At 41.9% G+C, this 21,592-nt stretch overlaps 1 protein-coding gene, 1 long non-coding RNA gene and 1 pseudogene across 8 annotated transcripts in view; 1 reads left to right on the forward strand and 2 right to left on the reverse strand.

The window, feature by feature from the left end:
- Nucleotides 1–783: 783 nt before the first annotated feature.
- Nucleotides 784–12,787, reverse strand: LOC115106366 (kinesin-like protein KIF20B; annotated as a pseudogene).
- Nucleotides 12,788–12,884: 97 nt separating this feature from the next.
- Nucleotides 12,885–17,794, forward strand: LOC115106369 (uncharacterized). Of its 6 annotated transcripts, none has more exons than XR_010460667.1 (5): nucleotides 12,885–13,367; nucleotides 13,458–13,514; nucleotides 13,622–15,193; nucleotides 15,282–15,357; nucleotides 16,513–17,794. It is a non-coding gene; the product is annotated as an uncharacterized LOC115106369 (long non-coding RNA). The 6 variants fall into 6 exon arrangements; XR_010460668.1 differs by having other exon boundaries at nucleotides 13,622–13,687; nucleotides 15,125–15,193; nucleotides 15,282–17,794; XR_010460666.1 differs by having other exon boundaries at nucleotides 13,622–15,357.
- Nucleotides 17,673–21,592, reverse strand: part of LOC115106367 (ankyrin repeat domain-containing protein 1-like) — a 29,631-nt gene continuing 25,711 nt past the window's right edge. For both annotated transcript variants that reach the window (XM_029629023.2, XM_029629024.2), the window contains 8 exons: nucleotides 21,206–21,346; nucleotides 20,800–20,928; nucleotides 20,158–20,265; nucleotides 19,946–20,044; nucleotides 19,665–19,763; nucleotides 19,177–19,275; nucleotides 18,669–18,767; nucleotides 17,673–18,424 (listed from right to left, as the gene is read on the reverse strand). In XM_029629023.2, coding sequence (XP_029484883.1) covers nucleotides 18,305–18,424; nucleotides 18,669–18,767; nucleotides 19,177–19,275; nucleotides 19,665–19,763; nucleotides 19,946–20,044; nucleotides 20,158–20,265; nucleotides 20,800–20,928; nucleotides 21,206–21,346 — 894 coding nt within the window. In that variant the 3' untranslated portion in view covers nucleotides 17,673–18,304. The remainder of the gene's footprint in view (nucleotides 18,425–18,668; nucleotides 18,768–19,176; nucleotides 19,276–19,664; nucleotides 19,764–19,945; nucleotides 20,045–20,157; nucleotides 20,266–20,799; nucleotides 20,929–21,205; nucleotides 21,347–21,592) is intronic.

Here is a 21,592-nt window from a genome sequence, read left to right on the forward strand (position 1 = left end):
TACCTACTGTGAAGCATGGGGGTTGAAACATCATGCTTTGGGGCTGTTTTTCTGCAAAAGGACCAGGACGACTGATCCGTGTAAAGGAAAGAATGAATGGGGCCATGTATTGTGAGATTTTGAGTGAAAACCTCCTTCCATCAGCAAGGGCATTGAAGATGAAACGTGGCTGGGTCTTTCACCATGACAATGATACCAAACACACCGCCCGGGCAACGAAGGAGTAGCTTCTTAAGAAGCATTTCAAGGTCCTGGAGTGGCCTAACCAGTCTCCAGATCTCAACCCCATAGAAAATCTTTGGAGGGAGTTGAAAGTCCGTGTTGCCCAGCAACAGCCCCAAAACATCACTGCTCTAGAGGAGATCTGTATGAAGGAATGGGCCAAAATACCAGCAACAGTGTGTGAAAACCTTGTGAAGACTTACAGGAAACGTTTGACCTCTGTCATTGCCAACAAAGGGTATATAACAAAGTATTGAGATAAACTTTTGTTATTGACCAAATGCTTATTTTCCACCATAACGTGCAAATAAATTCATTAAAAATCCTACAATGTGATTTACTGGATTTTTTATTTGTTTTTTATCTGTCATAGTTGAAGTGTACCTATGATGAAAATTACAGGCCTCTCTCATCTTTTTAAGTGGGAGAACTTGCACAATTGGTGGCTGACTAAATACTTTTTTGCCCCACTGTATGTATGTATGTATGTATATATATATATATATATATATATGAGAGAGTAAGAAATAAACTCTCAGACACTTTGGACCAAGTTTGTAATCATTTCCTTGCTGTTCTCGACCATAGCTGCCTCTTGATAATGAGACGGTTGCTTTCTCTCATCTTGATCAAGACCAAGGATCTGCAACATAAGAACAAGACAACCCAATGTTAGCTCACACCAGTGGTTTGTTAATACCACCTAAATAGATAAAGATTTGACACAATCCATGTCCAATTCATCTTTTTAATATTTTCACATTAAAAGAGCAAACTATCCAAGTCCTATCTAGTCTCGCGAGGCCATCCTTCCAAATCTTGTCTTGTTGACACGAATATTAGAAGTATGGAAAACGTGTATTTTGCATTTGAATGGAAACCCTGGCTGTTAATGCTCGCATTTGATTCGCTATTACATTTCCCCTCGGGAGAGGCATTTCCTTGTTTTTCCTACCATGTCGGGCAGAGTTTTAGAAGCCGATGCAGTGTTACTTATTTGTATCTTATGCTAGCTAGCTGTTTGCAAGTGGGGAATATTTTCCGTTTGGTGCTCTACCTACATGAAATATTTATTAAGCGGCTACATGTCACTAGTTCCCATCTACACTCCACCATATTCTAGTCCCTTTTATCGTCGTCTGAGGAGAACTTTCCCAGGCTTTCAAACAGACCGTGAAAAGCCTGGGCTTCGGAGGCCAAGTCCCACTCAGTTGTCACTCACCAGATGAGACGGGATGTTCAAAGGGGAGGAGATGTCGGTCTTGTACAGTTTCCTCTTGGTCCTCTTCGGTTTCACTGCTGTGTCTTTCTCTCGCTCTGTAGGTCTTCCACTTACAATCCCCATAATTGTCTTCGCTATGGAGAGATAGACCGTTATAAAATAGAATAACATTTTGGCAGAATGTCTGATGTGTGTGCAGTACAACAGTGAAGGAGAACAGCCAAGTCTTGCTAACCTTTGCTTCCGAGCAGACTTGGGGAACTCTGGATGAAGTCTCCAATCTTCTGGAGGTTTCCATCCTTTTTGCATTTCAGACTTGCTGGGGTCTGTTGCTTCTTCTGGTCTGCTTTTACACAGAGCACGGTCGGCGACTGTTGACATGACGTACACACAGGTTAACCTTTACTAGTGGCTTTCAAATGAGTTATGACAAAGATCAAAGTTGTAACATATTTAAATGTTTGTCTAGATTCTCTTCTTACCTGCATGTTCACTCTGTTGTCCCTCCTCAACTTTATATTCTTTTTGTTTTCACTTTCCACAGGGTCCTGAGGCACAGAGAGACCATTTTAGAATTTGTGAGAGGACACACACACACACATTGTTGTATTACAATGAAGGGCTCAATTCGTCAGGCAATCAAGTCAGAATGATGCAGTCCTTTGATGAATGTATAGCATAATTGAGATCTTAATTTCAAAGGGATCTGGTTAAATCTGTGTTATGGGCAATTCCATTGTTTGACATACTTTTGACCCACACTTGGGCTCCCAAGTGGCGCAGTGGTCTAAGACACTGCATCTCAGTGCTAGAGGCCTCACTACAGACAACCTGGTTTGAATCCAGGCTGTATCACAACCGGCCGTGATTGGGATTCCCATAGGGCGGCGCATAATTGGCCCAGCGTCGTTCGAGTTTGGCCGGTGTAGGCCGTCATTGTAAATAAGAATTAGTTCTTAACTGACTTGCCTAGTTAAAGAAAGGTAAAACATTATTTTTTTTTTTACATTTTAAAGTGAAAAGTCTCAGCATCATTCAGTTACCGTGGAATTGCGCTTATACTTTTTTCCAAAATAACTTAAAAAGGAGGAATTGCAACCAGGACCTTGAAATACTATCCAATCTGTCACGAGACTGGAATGTGAAGGGATTGCGCCTGTAGTTTTCCAGGTTCTCACAACTGTTTATAAACCCATTATCTGTTGGCATTACTCTTGCTTCTTTGGCACAACTCAATCCTGCTGAACAGAGAAGGGTGCTTTTAGGTAGTTTCTCAGTTTAGTGAGAGTGGAGACATTGACCAGGTTTACATGCACACCAATATCCCATTATTATTCAGGATACGCATATAAACATCATATCCTGTTTGAAATAACCCAAATAAGCTTGTATCCTGGTTTTGAGAAACCCCAATAAGATGCTTGGGAAATGCTGATCTTCGACGGGATACTGTGGCATGTGAACATCTTATCCAGTTCGCTTAGTACCAACTTTTGATGTTCAGATAGAAAGAGTAATAGTTGGAATAGTAACTTATGTGGAACGGACTGTATGCCTCTGATAATATTAACTCCTGCAGAATGAAGTGCTTCTTGCAGTAAAATTAGAGACCAAATGTTAATTTGAGAAATACCTCATTTGAGAAATACCGTGAGAAAATGCTAATGCACGCTTAGGGACTGTATTGTAAAGGCCAAAAAAATGTTACCGTCATAAAAGCTGACTTAAAAAATAAAATAAAAAACTTTCAACCACAGAGTCGAAGACGAACTGAAATACTACCAGAAACATCCCAAATAGTTCACAGCTTTTCATTTCCTTAAAACAAACTGATGTCATTTCAACATTTTTGCACGGAAACTCCCCGGTACCTAAACGTTTTCGCTCTGCGAGAGAAACAGAAATGAAAGACAACTTTACCGATGTCAACTAGATTGTTGATGCATTCATTCTATTGATTTATGACATCATTCTGGTGAGCAAGGCTTTATTTTGTATTCTAGATCATCAAGTAATGACAAGGGAAACTGCAGGTTTCTAACTATAGACTACATGGAACTCTTCCACATCAAGTACCTCAAGCTAGCAGTAAAATCAGATTTATAAACACTGATAAAACACCTCATGGCACAACGCGGACTGTAAAACCACAAACACATTGTAATACTGTACATTTTATATTGTACATTTGTAGTGACAGCGTAGTGATGTAATAACTTCTTGTATGATGCATTGTTTTGTTTATGATGTAGGCCAGGGGTGTCAAACTAATAGGCCCGCATTCGTTCTTCAACAAGGTCCGGAGGGGCGCACGGAAAATTGGTTATATTTCCTATACATCAAAACGTATGTTTTTGTTGTTGTAGCTTTCGTTTCAGTGATTATTAGCGAGCTGGACAAAAAAAAACTGTACGAATGCAGGTCCATTATCCTTCCTACACAGTTTCAGTTTGGTTCTTGTCATTTTTTTCTCAAACTACCCACGGGCCAGATTGGACCCCCGCACGGGCCAGATCTTGCCATACGTTCAACACCCCTGATGTAGGTGGTTAAGTTGTTGTTGTTATAAACCTGTTTGGACACCAGGAAGAGTATATGCTGTAAGAGTAGGTGCACGTTAACACCTTATCCTGAATAAGACCTTAACCGGGAAATGAGCAACTATCTGGAATACTGTGTGAATGTAAACGTGGTCACTGTCGTGTTTGTTGTGCATCTGCTGCTTGCTCTCTGGAAGGGCTGGATTCTGGGTAATACCCAGCAGTCTGTTGAGATGTTCTCATCCTCTCACATGCATGCACAAGCACAAACAAAATAAAAAATGCAGGTCAACCCCAGGCTTTCCATGTCTAACATTTTGAGGAAGTGTAATGAGATTCAAGAGATATGCAAATGTTATGGTTTTCAGTCAAATTAACTTGAGATCTACTGGACCTTATTTTCAGATATTCTATCTGTTATCAAACACACACTTTGATCTGTACCTTCTCCATCTCGTTGCTTTTTCTCTTCCTGGCTGAGCGGGTGATTTTGTCCTCTCCCTGCCTCCGGATGTTCAGCTTGTTGGGTTGCAGAGTGGTGAATTGGATCTCCAGCTCTGGTTTGGGGAAGCGATGCTCTCGGCTGCCGTCTGTGGACACCTCCGAGAAGTCCAGTTCCTGCCCAGACAGACAGGCCAACATTATACACACAGACCACAAAATATAAAATAGGAATGTTCTTTTTACACCCATATTGGGATGAGTCCAGGGGCTAAAATGAACACCTGCCAAATGCTGGGAGATTTTTGAATTATCAGGTAAGATGTCTACTTCACCAGCCATGTTGGTGGGTGGTCAGGGCTCCACATTGTGAGCATTTCACTCATATTTGTGAATAAAAAGTCAAGTATGATCACATTTATAGCAAAATAAATGCTGCAGTAGCTGTTTTCAAAGTCTTTCTGCGCTGCAACACTGCCTGGCTGGGGGCTGTGCTTACGCACGTGAAGCGCTGAGACTAGGACTAAAGGAACAATTCATCAAAAGGGCCACCTGGACTATTTACATTGACATATCCCCCCCAGTGTTTTTACACTGCTGCTACTCGTCGTTTATTAACTATTCATAGTCACTTTATAAATTACCTCGCACATTGACTCGGTACCCCCTGTATATAGCCTCGTTATTGTTATGTAAATATCGTGTTACTTTCAGATTACATTTTTTTTCAGTCGGCATTTCACAGTAAGGTAAAAAAAAGAAGAAGAAAATCTACCTGCCAAAGTGGCTGGTGGACCAAAAAGTTACATTTAGGCCCTGGATGAGTCTATCCCTGATGTTGTGGCTGAAAAATGACAAGGAAACAGTCAACCACTCAGAATGGGAAGCAGCCCAATGATCCTCTGATCTATACTGACCTCTTGTGTTTGGAAGTTGGCGTGCTCGTTGAGCTCCCTGAGTTCTCTCTCTCGGTCTGCTTTCCTCTCCTGGAGTTTCTGCATCTCTAATTTGAGGGCCTCCACCAGAGAGCCACTCTCCTCCCTGCTCTCTTCTTTCCCAGAGGGCTGCTTTGGCAAGGTCTCCTGAAAACAGAACTATTAGAGGCCGACAGTCCTTATGGTGAGACATACTGTCAATTGCACCTGTCTGAAATTGCACCAGCTTTCCCTGCAACTACATATCATTTCATTGGAATAATGTGATAAGACATAGGCTGGTAATATTCTGCTGAAGAGGTCTCTACACTACATCAGATGGATCGAAGATCATGCGACTAGGGCCTCCCGAGTGGTGCAGCGGTCTAAGGCATCGCAGTGCTAGCTGTGTCACTACAGATCCTGGCTCGATACCAGGCTGTGTCGCAGGGAGCCGGGAGACCCACCGGGAGACCCATGAGGCGACGTACAATTGGCCCAGAGTCGCCCGGGTTAGGGGAGGGTTTGGCCGGCAAGCATGTCCTTGTCCCATCGCACTCTAGCGAACTCCGTGGCAGGCCGGGCGAATGCACGCTGACACGGTCGCCAAGTGTACGGTGTTTCCTCCGACACATTGGTGCGGCTGGCCACCGGGCTAAACGTGCGTTGTGTCAAGAAGCAGTGCGGCTTGGTTGGGTTGTGTTTCGGAGGACGCACGGCTCTCGACCTTCGCCTCTCTCAAGTCCGTACCGTACACGAGTTGCAGCGATGGGACAAGACTAACCACCAATTGGATAACACCAAATTGAGGATTAAAAAAACTACAAAAAAGCAACTTGAATATAAGTGATGAGGTAAAAGGTTTCCAATGAAAACTAGACTGTCACAGAGACTCCAAAATGCTATTTCTGTGACCTTATTCTGTACTCATTTCATCAAAGGAAGTTCCCGCTGCACATTCACTGCCTACGCAGTCAAACTGTTAAGTACTGCGTTTGACCCAGAGACGCCATTACAAGCCCAGCAGTTCGAATGCGTTCATTATTCAGAGTCAGAATGATCCCATTTACCTCTTCAGTCTGCAGCTGACTACAGCGGAGCTCTTCTGAACACCCTCTCAAGAACTCCAGGGCCAGGCACGGACTCTTCTCCTCCTCTGGCCCATTGGCTACCTTCATCAGAATGGCCTTCTCTTCAAGCCACCTCTCCGACTCATACTGTTCATTAGACAGCTAGGAGGATATCAAAAGGAATGGTTACTTTCCTCACCACGTGTGCGTACACCGTCCCATCTCAGACAGAAACGTAAATGGCTCGAGTTTCAGGAGGGACGTCGAGTAGTGATCTTACCCTCAAGCTCTCTTCGGTCCGTTGACATTCCCACTTCACGTTCTCGCACTGGCCGGGACAGTCGTTGAGGACATGGGAGGACTTGGCACCGTTTGTGTTTTTCTGTAGGCAGCCACCCTTCAAACTTGTCAGCTCTTAAATCCAAAATTTAGACATTCCAGACAAATCCACTTAATGTTTTTGAATGAAGATACATGTTGAAATCAATGGGGGAGGGGGTGGGGGGGAATTCTACAAAAGTGTATGACCACTCACCTTCACTTAAAGCCTCAATCTCTTTCATCTTGGCTTCCAGAATCTGCTCTTGTTCGGTCTGTGTCCTCTCCTGCTCTGTCAGTGCAAGACGCATGTCTTCAATCACCTTTTCCTTGGACTTTCCATGACTCTCCACCTCCTCCAGTTTCCGTTGAGCCTCTTCTAGTCTCTCTTGCAGAGCTCTGCACTGGGCCTTCATCTCAGCCAGCTGCTTCTCCAACTCTACAACCCTCCCCGAGCTGCCTCCAGAGGCCTGCACCTGCACCTCCAGGTCCACGATCTGCTCCTTCTGGTAGCCTGACACCTTTTTGAGGTCGGCGTAACTCTTCATAATTTCATTTGAAGCCCCGTTCTCTAATTCGTAGCCCTGTAGGTTGAATTGGGCCTCCGACCACTGTGTCTCCAGCTGGTTGCAGAGTTCCTCCTGTCCAGAGAGCTGCTCTCTGACCTGGTTGAGCTCCTGCTCCAGGTCAGCTATCCGCTGGCTCTTCTGAACCGACTTCTCCACCAAGATCTCACACTGCCTCTTCATGGCATCTATGGTGTCATGGAACTTGGAGTTGTTCCTCTGTGCAGAAGAGACCTTCAGTTCCTCCGCATCCTTCCGGAGTCGTTCTGTTTCCAAAGTCAAAGATTCAATGGTTTGGTATTTTTGGTTGGATTTGTCTTTAAGACCCTTCGAGAGTGCTCTGGCTGCTTCTAGCTCCTCTGGAAGCTTGGCGGACCTCTCAGTCTGTTCGGTAAGTTCTGTTTGGAGAGTTTTCACCGAAGACTCCACTTTCAATGATGTCTGCTGGAGCTGGAAAATGCCGTTGACCAGAGCTTTGTTGTCTTTGGAGAGCCTGGCTGTCTCTTTTTTTTTTTTTGGAGGCCAAAACAGCTTCACAACAACCATTCTGCTCCTCCAGATCATCGCTGAGCTTCTGGACAGTCTGTTCGAATGAAACCCTCTCACGTTTGAGCTCTTCAGCGACTTCGTTCTTTATCTCTCCTTTGACAGTCTCCAACTTCTGAACCGTCGCCTCGTTTTCTTCTTTTAACTGTGAAATGGTCATGTCTTTTTGGCGACATACCACCTGGAGTTTCTCCAACTCGTCTGCCAGAATGAGACGCTCGACCTCAAGACACCCTGGAGAGAGTAAAGGAGAAGGTCAGACAGATACAGAACCCTATAAGTAAATGGAAACATAAGGACTATTAGCCTGATACAAGATGAAACCCTTTTGGGGTGGGGGGGGGGATACGACGACGACGACTACCTTTCTTCAGGGCAGGCTGATCATCAAGGTCTTCCAGGACATCTGCATGGCGTTTTCTGCCCTCCTCAGAACTGGGACTGCCCCGGTTCATACATTTACAATTCTGTTTCAAGCTCAGGATCTCCTCCTTGATGGAGTCAACCAAGGCCCTCTGTTGACAAAAACAGTGAAAGGGAATGCATATTATCATATACAGAGGTTCTGTGATGGATCATACTACATACACTTCAACTGATAACAATGCAACCCCACATATGCCATTAATGCAGGTGCAAGTATGAAATAATTTACTTACATCCCTAGTTGAAGCCTCACTATTCTGGTCCATTGCTTCCTGCAGCTTGGTTATCACATTGTCTTTCTCATGGCAGGTTTCCATTAAGGCCTCAAAATTCTGCGTCTGAGATTCCAAATTCTGCATGCAATCAAAATATGGAAAACCATCAAGTCTAACCCAACCTTTCATTCAGTGCTCATATGCAACAAAAGACATCAGGCATCAATATCAAGCCAGGCTTACCTCCTTTGCTTCCTCTAGCTGTCCGCACAATGTTTTCATTTCAATGCTCATTTCGGCCATTTCTGTAAACAGAAGGGAAACACACTTGAGCTAAATACAGAATATTTATCATGATCAAATCCCAGTAAGTGAGACACATTATACATACCATTGGTTTTGAGTTTGAGTTGCTGTTGGGTCTTGAGGAGCTCCTCTGATAAGTCGTCCACTTGCTTCATCAGGCTGGCCACAGTGCCAGGTGACTCAGGAAGGTCCACCAGGCAGGTCTGTGCAGCCTCCGCATCCCTCCTGATTCTAGCCAGGTCGTCTCGCATAGTGTCAACGATCCCCTCCAAGAGCCCTACCTTATCCTCCTGTGATGGAAAACAAAGATATCAGAAATAATTAATCATGCTATTCAAACAAGAACAGGTAAGGATGATAGTGGTGAAGTTGTATTTTCTGCCAGATCTGATATTATGACCTGTGATCTGAATGAGACTTACCCTTGTTGTTTCCTTGTCACAAGAGACACTTGCACACTCGCTGACACTCTTGCCGACTAAATTTTTCAGGATTTCCAACCTCTTGTCCACTCGGTCCTCTGTGATCTCCCTCTCTTTCGCAAGACGCTCGCTGCAAGACAAAAACATTGTTCAGTCAATGCATCTACAGACAACAGCTAAGATTGACAACTCTTTTAAAGAGAGGGAAATGCATTGACTACTTACTTGTAATCACTTTCCATTTTGGAGAATAGCTCCATGAACTCGATGGTGACCTCTTCACGGATGTGAGACTCCAAAGCCAATTTCTCAGCTTCCTCCTTCAGAAGCTTCTGCTTTAGTTCCTCCACCAGAGCAATTAAAATACACAACAAAATCAATATTTAACAGTCAGTGAAAATTAATTAGTATCACAACATATTGAATATGGACAAAACATTGCTGAAGTCTTCAAGTGCCATCTTGTCCTCTTCTCTCACCTCAAGAATGGTTTCCTCTGCCATTCCCTCATCACAACTTTCCTCTTCATCATCCTCATCTTCCTGCAAATCCTCCAGAGTGGTTTCCCAAGCCACCATGGAGCTCTTCCTCCTACTCCATAGGTCTTTGCAGTCAGCATTGTTGATGATGAGGGACACCTCTCTGGCAGATATATTTGGGGCAAGGACTGGTTTGATATTGAGGACCACCACCTGAGAGACCATAAAGAAATAAGATAAATGAGCATTTTTCCCCACCTATATTACCAACCACAAGCTTACGCTTCCTTATAAAGCTCCACCGACTGACCTTTTGGGCGACAGCGGAGAACTTGAGGACGTTGAGCGTCTCGTCGTACATGGAGGCGCATTGGTTGATGTTGATGATCATGCAGGCTTTCCCTCTACCAGAGAAAAAGCCCTGGAGGTAGTGTGTGAGCTTGCTCTCTCTGAAGGGCACATGTTGTCGGAACCTGGAAGATATGTACATAAAAGGAGCATTATATTGGTTTATTAGAAACAAACACGCAGTCAGTGTGTGTAAAAGCATTCATCTCTATACAGGTCAAATACTCACTTGGCTTGCTGGTTGAGCCTCAGAGTGTTGATGCATTTGCCCAGAATCAGCAATGAGGTGTTGATGTTGCCAGCCTCTTTTAGCTGCACTCCTTTATTCTGAGTCCTTCCACATCTCTCCGATCCAGCCAGATCACACAACGACAACCTTAGACATAACACACAACCATGAATAAAAACAGGACAACCTGGAGAAGAGCAAGGGGGGAAAAAAACACTGAATAACTTGGTCACGTACTCGCTAATTGTGTGGACTCTGGGTACACCAACATCTTCAATACGCAAGATCCGAATGGAGAATATGCTATGGCTTCTGCTGGAGACGTTGTTGAGCTTCGTGCAGGAGAAACTCTGGTTCTTCTTTCCGATCTTCATGATTTTGTACGCCTCCTCGAAATTGCTTACTTGAACCCACTTTAGAGCTACAAGAGAAACCATGTGTATGTTCCGTATGAACTGAAATCTAATAGTATCTAGACTAATACCTCGCATATTCAATCAAAGGGATATTACCTTTCACAAAGGTGTTGCCATTGATGTCCTGGGACAGCCGATGGACGGTTCTCCTATGTGAGCCATTAGGAATGGGCTCCAGTAGGTCGTGGATATTCTCATTGTAGATTTCACAGAAGGACACCCACACAGAGTATTTAGTGTGAGAGTCCACATCCAGGCAGAACCTGTCTCCTTCCCCCCGATCACTGACATCGCTTAAGGAAGAACCTGTCAATCAGACAACAAATCTTACATTGATATAACAACAGTGTCAATTAAAGTGTTTATTTGGTGTCAAAATGAGTATCAAGAAATTCTCAAAATACATAGCTGCTGTACTTAAAATATTCAAAGCCTGAAAAAAAGTTTCTTACCCTCCAGTATTGTTGACCTGCAAGCGGAGCTCATCGTACTTTTCAGAAAACCACACTGAAGAAAAGAAAGATGGAAAGAAAGTAGTCAGACTCATGTACATTCAGAGAGAAAGCAAAGTGGGCATTGTGCATGAGGTTTTACTGGTAAACCTCACCTCCTTTGACAGTCTCAAGAGGTTTAGCTTATTTGTAGTCTCTTCATCTTGCTGGAACTTTGTGAGCCTGGTGAAGTCTCTGCATCGATGTGGTTTGACATCGTTCCGCGTGTAGACTCTGCCCTCAATGCTGTTGAAGATCACGTTCAACGACCTTGGCAAAATTCCACCATCACTCTCAGGGCCTAGATGTAAAAATAGATTAAGAGTTAAAAAGGCACAATGCCAAAAGTGTTTAACATGAAGCTGTATCTGTCACACAATTGTTTTATTGTGGTGAGCGGCGGGTATAAAACAGAGGTCAAAGTGCACATTGGAAACATGCAAAAAAAAAATAATGTTTTATAATAATAATGTTTCAATAGATTCTGACCGAGTAATGTGAATGTCTTCCCAGCGTTGGTGACTCCATATGTGAAGACAACAGAATTCCCTCCTTCTAGAACATCCCTTACCAGACGTTTCACTGTGCCATCAAACATCTGCCTCTGTGTAGTGTCAGGGCCATACACCTGGCACGGATGGGGGGGGTTAAGAAAAATGTCCACACTAATTTCTTAGAAAAAGTACATCTTTACAAATAGCTACTAATCAAACAGCCAGCGAAGGCCTTACCTGGGTGAACTGAAATCGTTGGGCTGTCTGAGAGACTGGTTTGTCACCATCTGAGTGACTGGTTTGTCGTCTGGTTGATAAAGAGGTCCTAGGTGCCCTGAGTAAAACGGTGTCTGGTGGCTCCATGGAGACACATTCCTAGATTCAAACGGAGGAAAAGGAGTATGTACCACAGCATTCGGATCAATCATAATGCTCCTTAGTATACTGAATGTGTGTCATGGGAAAATACCTGAGATTCACCACTTTCATTCTCTTCTGCGGTAAAGGGACGTATCCTGAGGTAGGCCCGCAGATGCTCTTTCTCAAATAATACAGAATCCTGTACGCAGATAAGTAGACAGCATTTTATTGGGATTTAGTTAAAAGATGAAGCTATGAAACAAATTCCTACATCTAGCTATATAGCATAACAAGTTAACTCGTCACATCAAGAAACAAACCTGTGGCATAGCAGATGGAATTGCACAACAATCAGCAAACAAATTCTCTCTCAAATCCTCAACCACAATCGGTCCCACTTTCTCTGGTTTCTTGTCCAAACACGTATCCATCACTCTAAAAGACAGACATTTCACATTGTTTATGATGTCCTTTACTCTTTTGATACAAGCATTTCGCTACACCCGCAATAACATATGCTTAACGTGTATGTGACAAATACAATTTGAATAAGCTAGCTAAAGGCTAGCCGTTAGCTACTGGAAAGACGACATAACGCGTTGGCTTAGAGAGTCCAAAGGTTATGCACCTATCTTTTGTAGCTATATTTATAAAAACGTTGAAATACTATAATAACTGACATACTGTGTATTTTTATTCACACAAACATTGATCTGCAGTCCTCTCGATCTGGTTCCAAACAACCTGGCCGGTATAATTTTCAAACTGGACCAATCAGACAGCATGCTGCAAGCAACAACCGGATGCGGAAATATAAAAAACGACATATCCCATAAGGCATTTCAATTAACTCACTGTCGACATGTAAGTTTAAAATGATACACATGGAAACATGGCTGTGTTTATGGATTCGAATATTAGCTACACAACCGATAAAAAACGACTTCAGAATGTTATTGCAACAGCAGCGCACCGTAACTATGTTTGATCCTTTTTACATTTGCATAACTGTTTAACTAGCACAAACCTTTATTCATAAAGAAGACCATGGCTGCCTGGATAACGTTATGTTAGCTAGCAGCTCACCGTAACTAGCTATGTTTTTATCTTCTCATTTGCAAAACTGTTAAGCTAACACTAACTTCAGATTCGTCTTTGCTAACGTCTACGCGCTAGTTCATCGCTTGAGGCAACCCTCAATATGTCGTCGTACGATGGACCAGAACTAGCTGAAATATGTCTTGATTGATTTGCTAATCAAGTACTGTAACGTTTTCATGTTTCAGTTGGATACTGCACAGTTGCCATCAATTATGTGGTTAATTTGCAACAAAAGAAACAGGTAGGCTCGGTGTTCCCTGTTTTATAACTCGCCAAGTCAAGAGAGCTGTACTTCCCTTTGTTAATAACATTTGTTTGCTTATGTTTACAGGGAATTGGCCAACCAAAATGTGTCTCAGATCTGTATGATACATTTCCCGTAGTGCAGGTAATGTGGAGTAAAGTTGATGTATAAGGTCATACTTTTTCATGATGATAACTATCACATTTCTCCATGCAGTGGGATAATAACTAAATATATATTTTTTTGCACAGGGTAAATCCAGAACAATCAAGGTTTTAAACCGACTGACAGTTGTGGCCTCAGACCCATCACACTTTGTGAGTCCAATATACACTGTATAAAACCATTAGGAACACCTTTTGTAATATTGAGTTGACCTCTTTTGCCCATAGAACAGCCTCAATTAGTAGAGCATGGACTCTACACAAGGTGTCAAGCGTTCCACAGGAATGATGGCCAATGTTGACTCCAATTCTTCCCACAGTTGTCAAATTGGCTGGATTTAGGTGGTGAACCATTTTTGATACACACGGGAAACTGTTGTGAAACCCAGAATCATTTCAATTCTTGACACTCAAACCGGTGTGTCTGACGCCTAACGTAAACTCACCCCATTCCGTATAAATGTGTGCAACCACGACATTCAAAAGAAGCTGCAAAGAAAACTAATGGGACTGTAGCGACTGTGTTGACTTAAAAATCTGGGGTGTGAACTAGGTTTCTATTCAAGCGTTGATCGACATGGTTATGGCTCTATAGTATTGGAGAAAAGTTGAGAGAACTGACCCTCTGTTACATCGTGACGTGTCATGCCGTAACGTACAGCAGGCGTAAAGCAACTATTTCTGTCTTACAATCTCTCCACCAGGTGTAGCACTTCTTTCATCGTTTAAAAACAAGAAATGGACAGTGACGGAGGTAAGGGGGATACCTAGTCATTTTTTGCGTCGTCGCTGTAAGCGATCATTACTCTCAAAAGACAATGTTTACTTCTGAAGATCACTTTAGCACCGCCCTAAAAACCTGATTCAAATTCGACACAGACCTTCAAATAGGTATGTAATGACCCATTATATTAACTCTTTATAGTGTTTTATTTACATTTTAGAGGCGATAAGGTGATCAATTGGACAGATCGAGTGAAAAAAGTCTGTTTCCCCACAGGTGATCTCTCCTTCTCACTATCACGCATTAGTTTCACTTCCCCACCCGCCATTTTTCAAAAGACCCGATGGCGCTCATCGCCTTCTTGAATTATGCAGAAACGGGCAGCGTGAAGGTCATGTAATTTATTTTGTTGGAAAGGGGAGAAATTGTGCTTTACTATGGTATTAACATTACAATTGATCTGGAAGTATTATGTTTTGGGGGCGCTAAAATAAGGTAAATTGTACGGACCAAGGCGATGTACAAAAGATGTACCAAGATGTACAAAAGTGAGTGAGTTTACGTTACTACTATACCCCATTCAAAGGCACTTAAATCTTTTCTTGCCCATACACCCTCTGAATGGCACATACAATCCATGTCTCAAGGCTTAAAAATCCCTTTTTGACCTGTTTACTTCCATCTACACCAATTTTAAGTGGATTTAACAGGTGACATCAATAAGGGATCATGTCTTTCAGCTGGTCAGTCTGTCATGGAATGAGCAAGTGTTCCTAAGGTTTTGTATACTCTGTGTGCAGTAGAAGTTTAAACATTTGCTGTATTCATATTGCATGATTCTTCAAATAACATCTGTCCCTTGCCAGAAACCAACTGCAGAGTACAAAGCCTATGATTTAGTGGCTGTCTATCCTAAAACAGAGAAGTTGTTTCATGTAAGTACATTTTTCAGCATCATTATCCACTACTGACAATGTATGTTAGGATAACCTGCTCATTTTGGTGTTCTACTTGTTTCAATAGGCAGCTTGCATGACATTCGATGTTGATATCATCTGTGTAGCAGTGACAGAAAAACAACCCTTCTCCAGTAAATGGGGTAAGTATGTATACAGTGCCTTGCAAAAGTATTCACACCCCTTGGTTTTCACATTTTATTTTTACAGCGGGATTAAAATATATATATTTTTTATCAGCAATCTACACACAAAGTACTGTCAGTGGAATTATTATTATTTTTTATTTTTTTTAGATACAAATTAATAACTACAATATAGTCATTGCATCAGTATTCATCACCTTTGTTTTGGCTAGGCTAAAAAAATCTATGTGAAATAATAGGGGTTGACATGATTTTTGAATGACTAACCCTTCCTCTGTCCCCCATAAATACATCTGTAATATCCCTCAGTCAAGTATTGAATTTCAAGCACAGATTCAACTACAAAGACCAGGAAGCTTTTCAAAAGCCTCATGAAGAAGGGCACTAAGGTTATATTGCAAAGGAATACACTTTTTGGCCTGAATGCAAGGCCTTACGTTTGGGGAAAGTCCAACACATCACTGAGTAACTGCCTTATTTTCAAGCATAGTGGTGGCTGCATCATGGTATGGGTATGCATGACATTGGCAACTATTGGGGAGTTTTTCTAGGATAAAAAGAAACGGAGTGGCGTTAAGGACATGCAAAATCCTCGAGGAAAACCTGGTTCAGTCTACTTTACACCAGAGACTGGGAGTTGAATTCACCTTTCAGCAGAACTATAACCTACAACACAAGGCCAAATAATGTTCCTGACTGGCCAAGTTACAGTTTTGACTTATCTGCTTGAAAATCTATGGTGAGACATTTAAAATGGCTGTGTAGCCATGATCCCTAACATCTTGACAGAGCTTGAAGAATTATGAAAATAATAATGGACAAATATTGCACAGTCCAGGTGTGAAAAGTTCTTAGAATTACCCAAGAAGACACAGCTGTAATCAATGCCAAAAGTGTTTAACATGTATGGACTCAGAGGAGCTGAATACTTATGCAACAACTATATTTTAGTTATCATATACTAAATATAATTTATTCCACTTTGACAGAGTATTTTGTGTATCCAAGGGGTCTGAATAGTTTTGCAAGGCACTTGTCAGTATTTGAATTAACAACTTATTTGGTGACTCACTTGCATCTTATTTCTTTTGGTTGGAGTGGATACCTTTTTTTATATACAGTAAAAGTGATGTAACTTATTCTTGTTGAAAGAGGTGTGTTCTTTGAAATAAGTTACGCACCTGCAATCCGAGACTCCACCTTGAGAAGATACACCATCGCAAATTCCATCAGTCTCGCGGAGATGTGCAAAGGAAAGGTAAACAAATACACCCATCGCGGTTCATTGTTCACCTGTTAATCCACCTGCCATTTTCAAACGGTGTATGTAACCACAATCTTTCAATTAGAATGTAACTGTGACGAGCGGGGCAGAAAAGGTACGATAGAAATGAGATATTGTCTTACCCTCTTAGATGACAATCACATAAACCTTGAGCACGTTAACATCATCCTGAAATGAACTTTACTAATGTAAATGTGTTTTGTGTCCCTCCTCCTCGTTCAGTCCCTTGAGTTGAGGGGACCCTACAACATTGGCAACTTGTATCCTTACATTACCTTCTACAGTACTTGATGTAGGCTACTAGAATAGAGTGCAGACTTATGCAGGTGTGATGAGGCCAACCTGTGTCCGTGCGGTTGTCCTGAATGAGGTCCAGAGGCCTACTTTTTGGCAAATCTGCAACCTCCACCAACTGTCGTGTTGTCCACTTACATGGAGGTGAATAGGATGCTGTTTATTGATCGATCAATTCCATACGTTGGGTCAAATCACAAATGTTATCTTCACTTGGGCTACTCACTGTCCCGTTTAACCATCTATGGAATGTTATTTTTTTGTAATTTATCAAATAACAGTCATTAAACTATATTTACTACATAATGATCAGTCTCAAAGCAGAATTTGTGGCACAGGGGAACCAATTAATGTACTGTGTTGTCATTCCAGAAACAAGAAAGACTGCCTTGGGTATTGTACACACTATGAAGAAAGAGCAGCCATTGAGAGACAGCCTCAGAGGGCTAAGATTGAGACTGCATAGTAGAAAGTAAAATACTTTCGGATGAATAGAGAATGTGTTTATGTAAATGCCCTTTTATGAATATCTTTGTGTTAATGTGACTGTTTTCTAATGGTCAGTGGTTATATAGTTTGTCATGGATTAGCAACTATGATGATGCTTGTTCCTTTTAGACAAAGGAATCTAATTCAGATAGCAAAGGCAATGCTGTCTATTTAATACATTTACAGGTAAACATGTAGTGGAAACATTGCAGTTACTTCAGGAAGTGTATTAATACTACACAAGCATTTTCAAATCCTTTTATTCTCACTGACTACCACAAAACCAGGTTGAAGCCACAGGCTTGCTTTCTGTGGAACAGTATTGTTTTGTGACTCTTTTTATATTAAAGAGAAATTAAGAATGTATCAATTCAGTCATTTCTTTCTAAAAATGTGACTGTATACTATAGTCATGCTGATGTCATAAGGCAAGTCACATTTTCCAAGCGTTGAACTTTCTCTTTTCCCCCCCTCATAGTTCATTTGTCAACCTTTAGCATTTCAGACTTCCAATAAGCTGCCTATAAAGAAACAAACATCCCTGGGAGCAAATGCAGTTAGCTCAAAGTTCCAGACCAAACCTCTGCTAGTTCACAAAAATTGACTCCGGTCCTTGAAGTCAGCCTAGTGTAAATTAAACCAAAGATGATCTATTGACAAGACAGTCGCGTGATGGGCTTATCTCGCGCGGACAGATTTTGGGCTGAGTAAATCCTCTTCCTTCGCCTCTTCATCTATGATGAAACCTTGGAGGCTGTATGTCTTTAATCAACAGATAAATAATCACTTTGACAACTACTCTGCACAAAGGAACTGGGCTATCGTTTGCTGTTATCTACTCATTCTGAGTGAGTTCCGACCTGTATAAAATGCAATTTAATTGAACAGGACTTTACTTGACTTGACAGGAGTTTTTGCATCATCCTTGAAGTTGCTGAGAATCGATTTAGCCCCACTCTGCCACTCCAGAGTGCTATCCAATGCTGACTTTCCCAACTGTGTTGGAGAAAAACAAAGATGTATTTATTATCTCAATAGTAGTTAGTGGTATGTTACAGCAATTACTTTTGACTGATGTTTTCTTGTGATTTGATATTGGGTGTATTTCTTCTGATCTCAGATTAAATATTACTCATCACCACAAGATGGCACCGTGTTCATGGATAAATCCTGTCACCTTTTGCTATCACTAGTATGATTCTCTGACTACATGATGCATGTAAGTTAGTAAAATACTTACACAATTCTTGAGTTTTGGATTGGCTCCGTGAAGCAGGAGTAGTTGGATGATTTTGAATCTGTTCAGTCTCACTGCATCGTGCATGGGAGTGTCTCCTTCCTGTGTAAAATAAATAAATAAACAAAACCATAGTTAAAGACCTATTACATTGGTGTTTCATACTTAGTTAAGCAATAAGGCCCAGGGAGGTGTGGTATATTACCGATATACCACAGCTAAGGGATGTTCTTATGTACAACACAGAGTGCCTGGATACAGCCCTTACCCATGGTATATTGGCAATATACCACAAAACCCCAAGGTGCCTTATTGCTATTATAAACTTGTTACCAATGTAATTAGAACAGTACACATTTTTGTGTCATACCCATGCTATACGGTCAGCTATACCACGGCTGTCAGCCAATCAGCATTCATGGCTTGAACCACCCAGTTTAAAATTCTGATTAGATTCTAAGGTATATATATCGGAGCAAATTAATTCCCACACTGAATGAGAATAGCTCACCCTGTCTTTGGCATTGACGTCAGCTCCACAGTGGACTAGTTGTTCAGCACATTCATAGTGACCGGTTCTCACGGCAACATGAAGGGGAGTGCTGCGGAGCTAATGAATGAACAAAGAAACATTTACAGATGTAAGATCTTCATTTGATCACCCTGTTGCAGGATAACTTTCCTGCAATCTTGGAAATGTCAAACTGGTAGTGTGTTTAAGGTTTAGAGGCTTATTTTCCACTTTGACATTTCAGACTTCATTTTCTCTTCTGGAAAATGTATCAACCCCTACAAAAAAATGTAAATGAATTATAATCCACATTATTTCCCAGCTGTAACAAACTGGCTCAAATTAAGATCTGTAAGGATAAATCACATTGAACCTAATCTCAGGTCCAGGTTTGTCATGAGAGATTACATTGGCCCTGATGCATTTAGTCATATTTGTGCGTGTTCTGACCCACAGTGGCATGTTAGCTTTGTGTTCTGTAGTCTTACCTTATCCCTGGCAGAGAAGCTGCCGTCTTTGTTGAGCAGCAGTTCTAACACAGACGTGCTTCCTCCTCGGCAGGCAGAGTGGACAGCAGTAGCATCCAGCTAAATGAAGGCAACCAATGGGATTATACATTATACAAAAATCCACCTTGTTTGTCTCTGTTCCTTTCTCTCATCAACACCAACTGATTTTACAGTAAAGGATCAAAGACGTGTGCAATATATTGCCAAGAGCTTGCCTCCCGTGGACCTGCAGTTATTTTTGAGCTTTTCCATTAAAGTACCTTGTCTTTGTACTCAATTGAAGCTCCAGCCTCCAGTAGCCTCTTCACAACATCCACGTGTCCCTGTGTGCAAGCTCTGTGCAGGCCTGTGCGTCTGAACTGTAAAGGCATAGAAAGGAGGACATTGCATTACAACACACATTACACACGACACAGCTGAGCTGACGTGCATTGGCAAACTTCAGCTTGGTCGGTGTTGTCTAAACACTCACATTGTCACAAGCGTTGATATCTCCCGATTTTTCCAGATACCTTTCGATCAATGGCAGTTTGTTCTCCTCGCAGGCCTTGAAGAAATCTTCCTCATTCACATAATAAGGCTGCAAGGAGAGATGGTGATTCAGCTGAATGTAGCCTGGGGCGGACTGTCAGAAATGCCAGATGGGCTAGTCCATTTTTAGCCCAGTGGGCCTGTCTGACTTGTTGGGGGGGGGGGGGGGGGGTTTGCACAAAATAATAATAATTGTCACTAATATCACTAATAATGGGTGCCTCAAGGAAAAAATTGTCCAGTGTGTTATAAATGCCAGGGCCAATTTCTGGTCCTTGTCCACCCCTGAACGTAGCAGTTACTTAGTAGTTATCAGTCTTCTTATGCTGGGTCAAATCTTATTAATTGCCTCTATTCTTAAATCTCAAATTCGATTCTTTATCAATTCAATTCAAGGGGCTTTATTGGCGTGAAGTAGATAATATACAAAAGTGAAATAAACAAAAATTAACAGCAAACATTACACTGACATAAGTTCAGAAAGAATAAAGACATTACAAATGTAATATTATGTATATATACAATGTTGTAACAATGTGCAAATGGTTAAAGTCATCCTACTCAACTACTAGGCCTGTCTTACCACAGTCTCTGGTGGGGGTGGTGGCTTGCGAACTTGTACTCTTCTCGCTCTCTTTCTTGACTTCCTCAGTTGCAGAATATTCTGTAGGTCATCAATTGTCTCTAATCTCAGATGTCCAGATTTGTCTACCTGCAGAATCAAACATTTCAAGTAGAGAGATGCTATACATCTTGCCCTCCTATAAAGTTGCTTCGCAACTGGGGATTTAATACTTGGTACCATGATCTTTATGATTACTCTTTTTGTGCCAAAACTACTGCAGCAAATTCACAGGGTTTCCAAACCAAGATTCAAACCGCAACCTTATGTCTGTCATTTCAACACATAAACATACCTCATTAGGGCTGAACCTCTTAACAAGATCGCTGGCATTGCACTAAGGATGCTACGATAGTATTCGACTTACATTTAAATTCAAGGGGACATCCGTGTTAGCCAGGCTGTCCTTGTGAGATCGCAGGTCATCTTGTTTCTCCTGGTTAACTGATGTCTCGTATTCTCCCTCTGAATACTCCGCTTCTCCAGGCTCGCATTTTTTGGCGGTAACCTTGAATACAAAACACTGTATTAGGAATATGTGAGCAACTGAGACAATCCTGTGTCCTGTGACCCCATGCCCATTGGTATCTTTGATAGAGGGAGTGAGTAGAATACACCCAACAGCAGGTGTAAGAAGGCTTTTCACAGAGAATGTCAGTCTTCATGTGATTATCGTTCTCAAACTGTTACTGTAGAAGTTAATATTCATCTCAGAGTTGTTGAGGTTGCAGCTCAGCATCATGAACACAGTCCA

Source organism: Oncorhynchus nerka, linkage group LG23, assembly GCF_034236695.1.
Source record: "Oncorhynchus nerka isolate Pitt River linkage group LG23, Oner_Uvic_2.0, whole genome shotgun sequence".
Classification (NCBI taxonomy): Eukaryota; Metazoa; Chordata; class Actinopteri; order Salmoniformes; family Salmonidae; genus Oncorhynchus; species Oncorhynchus nerka.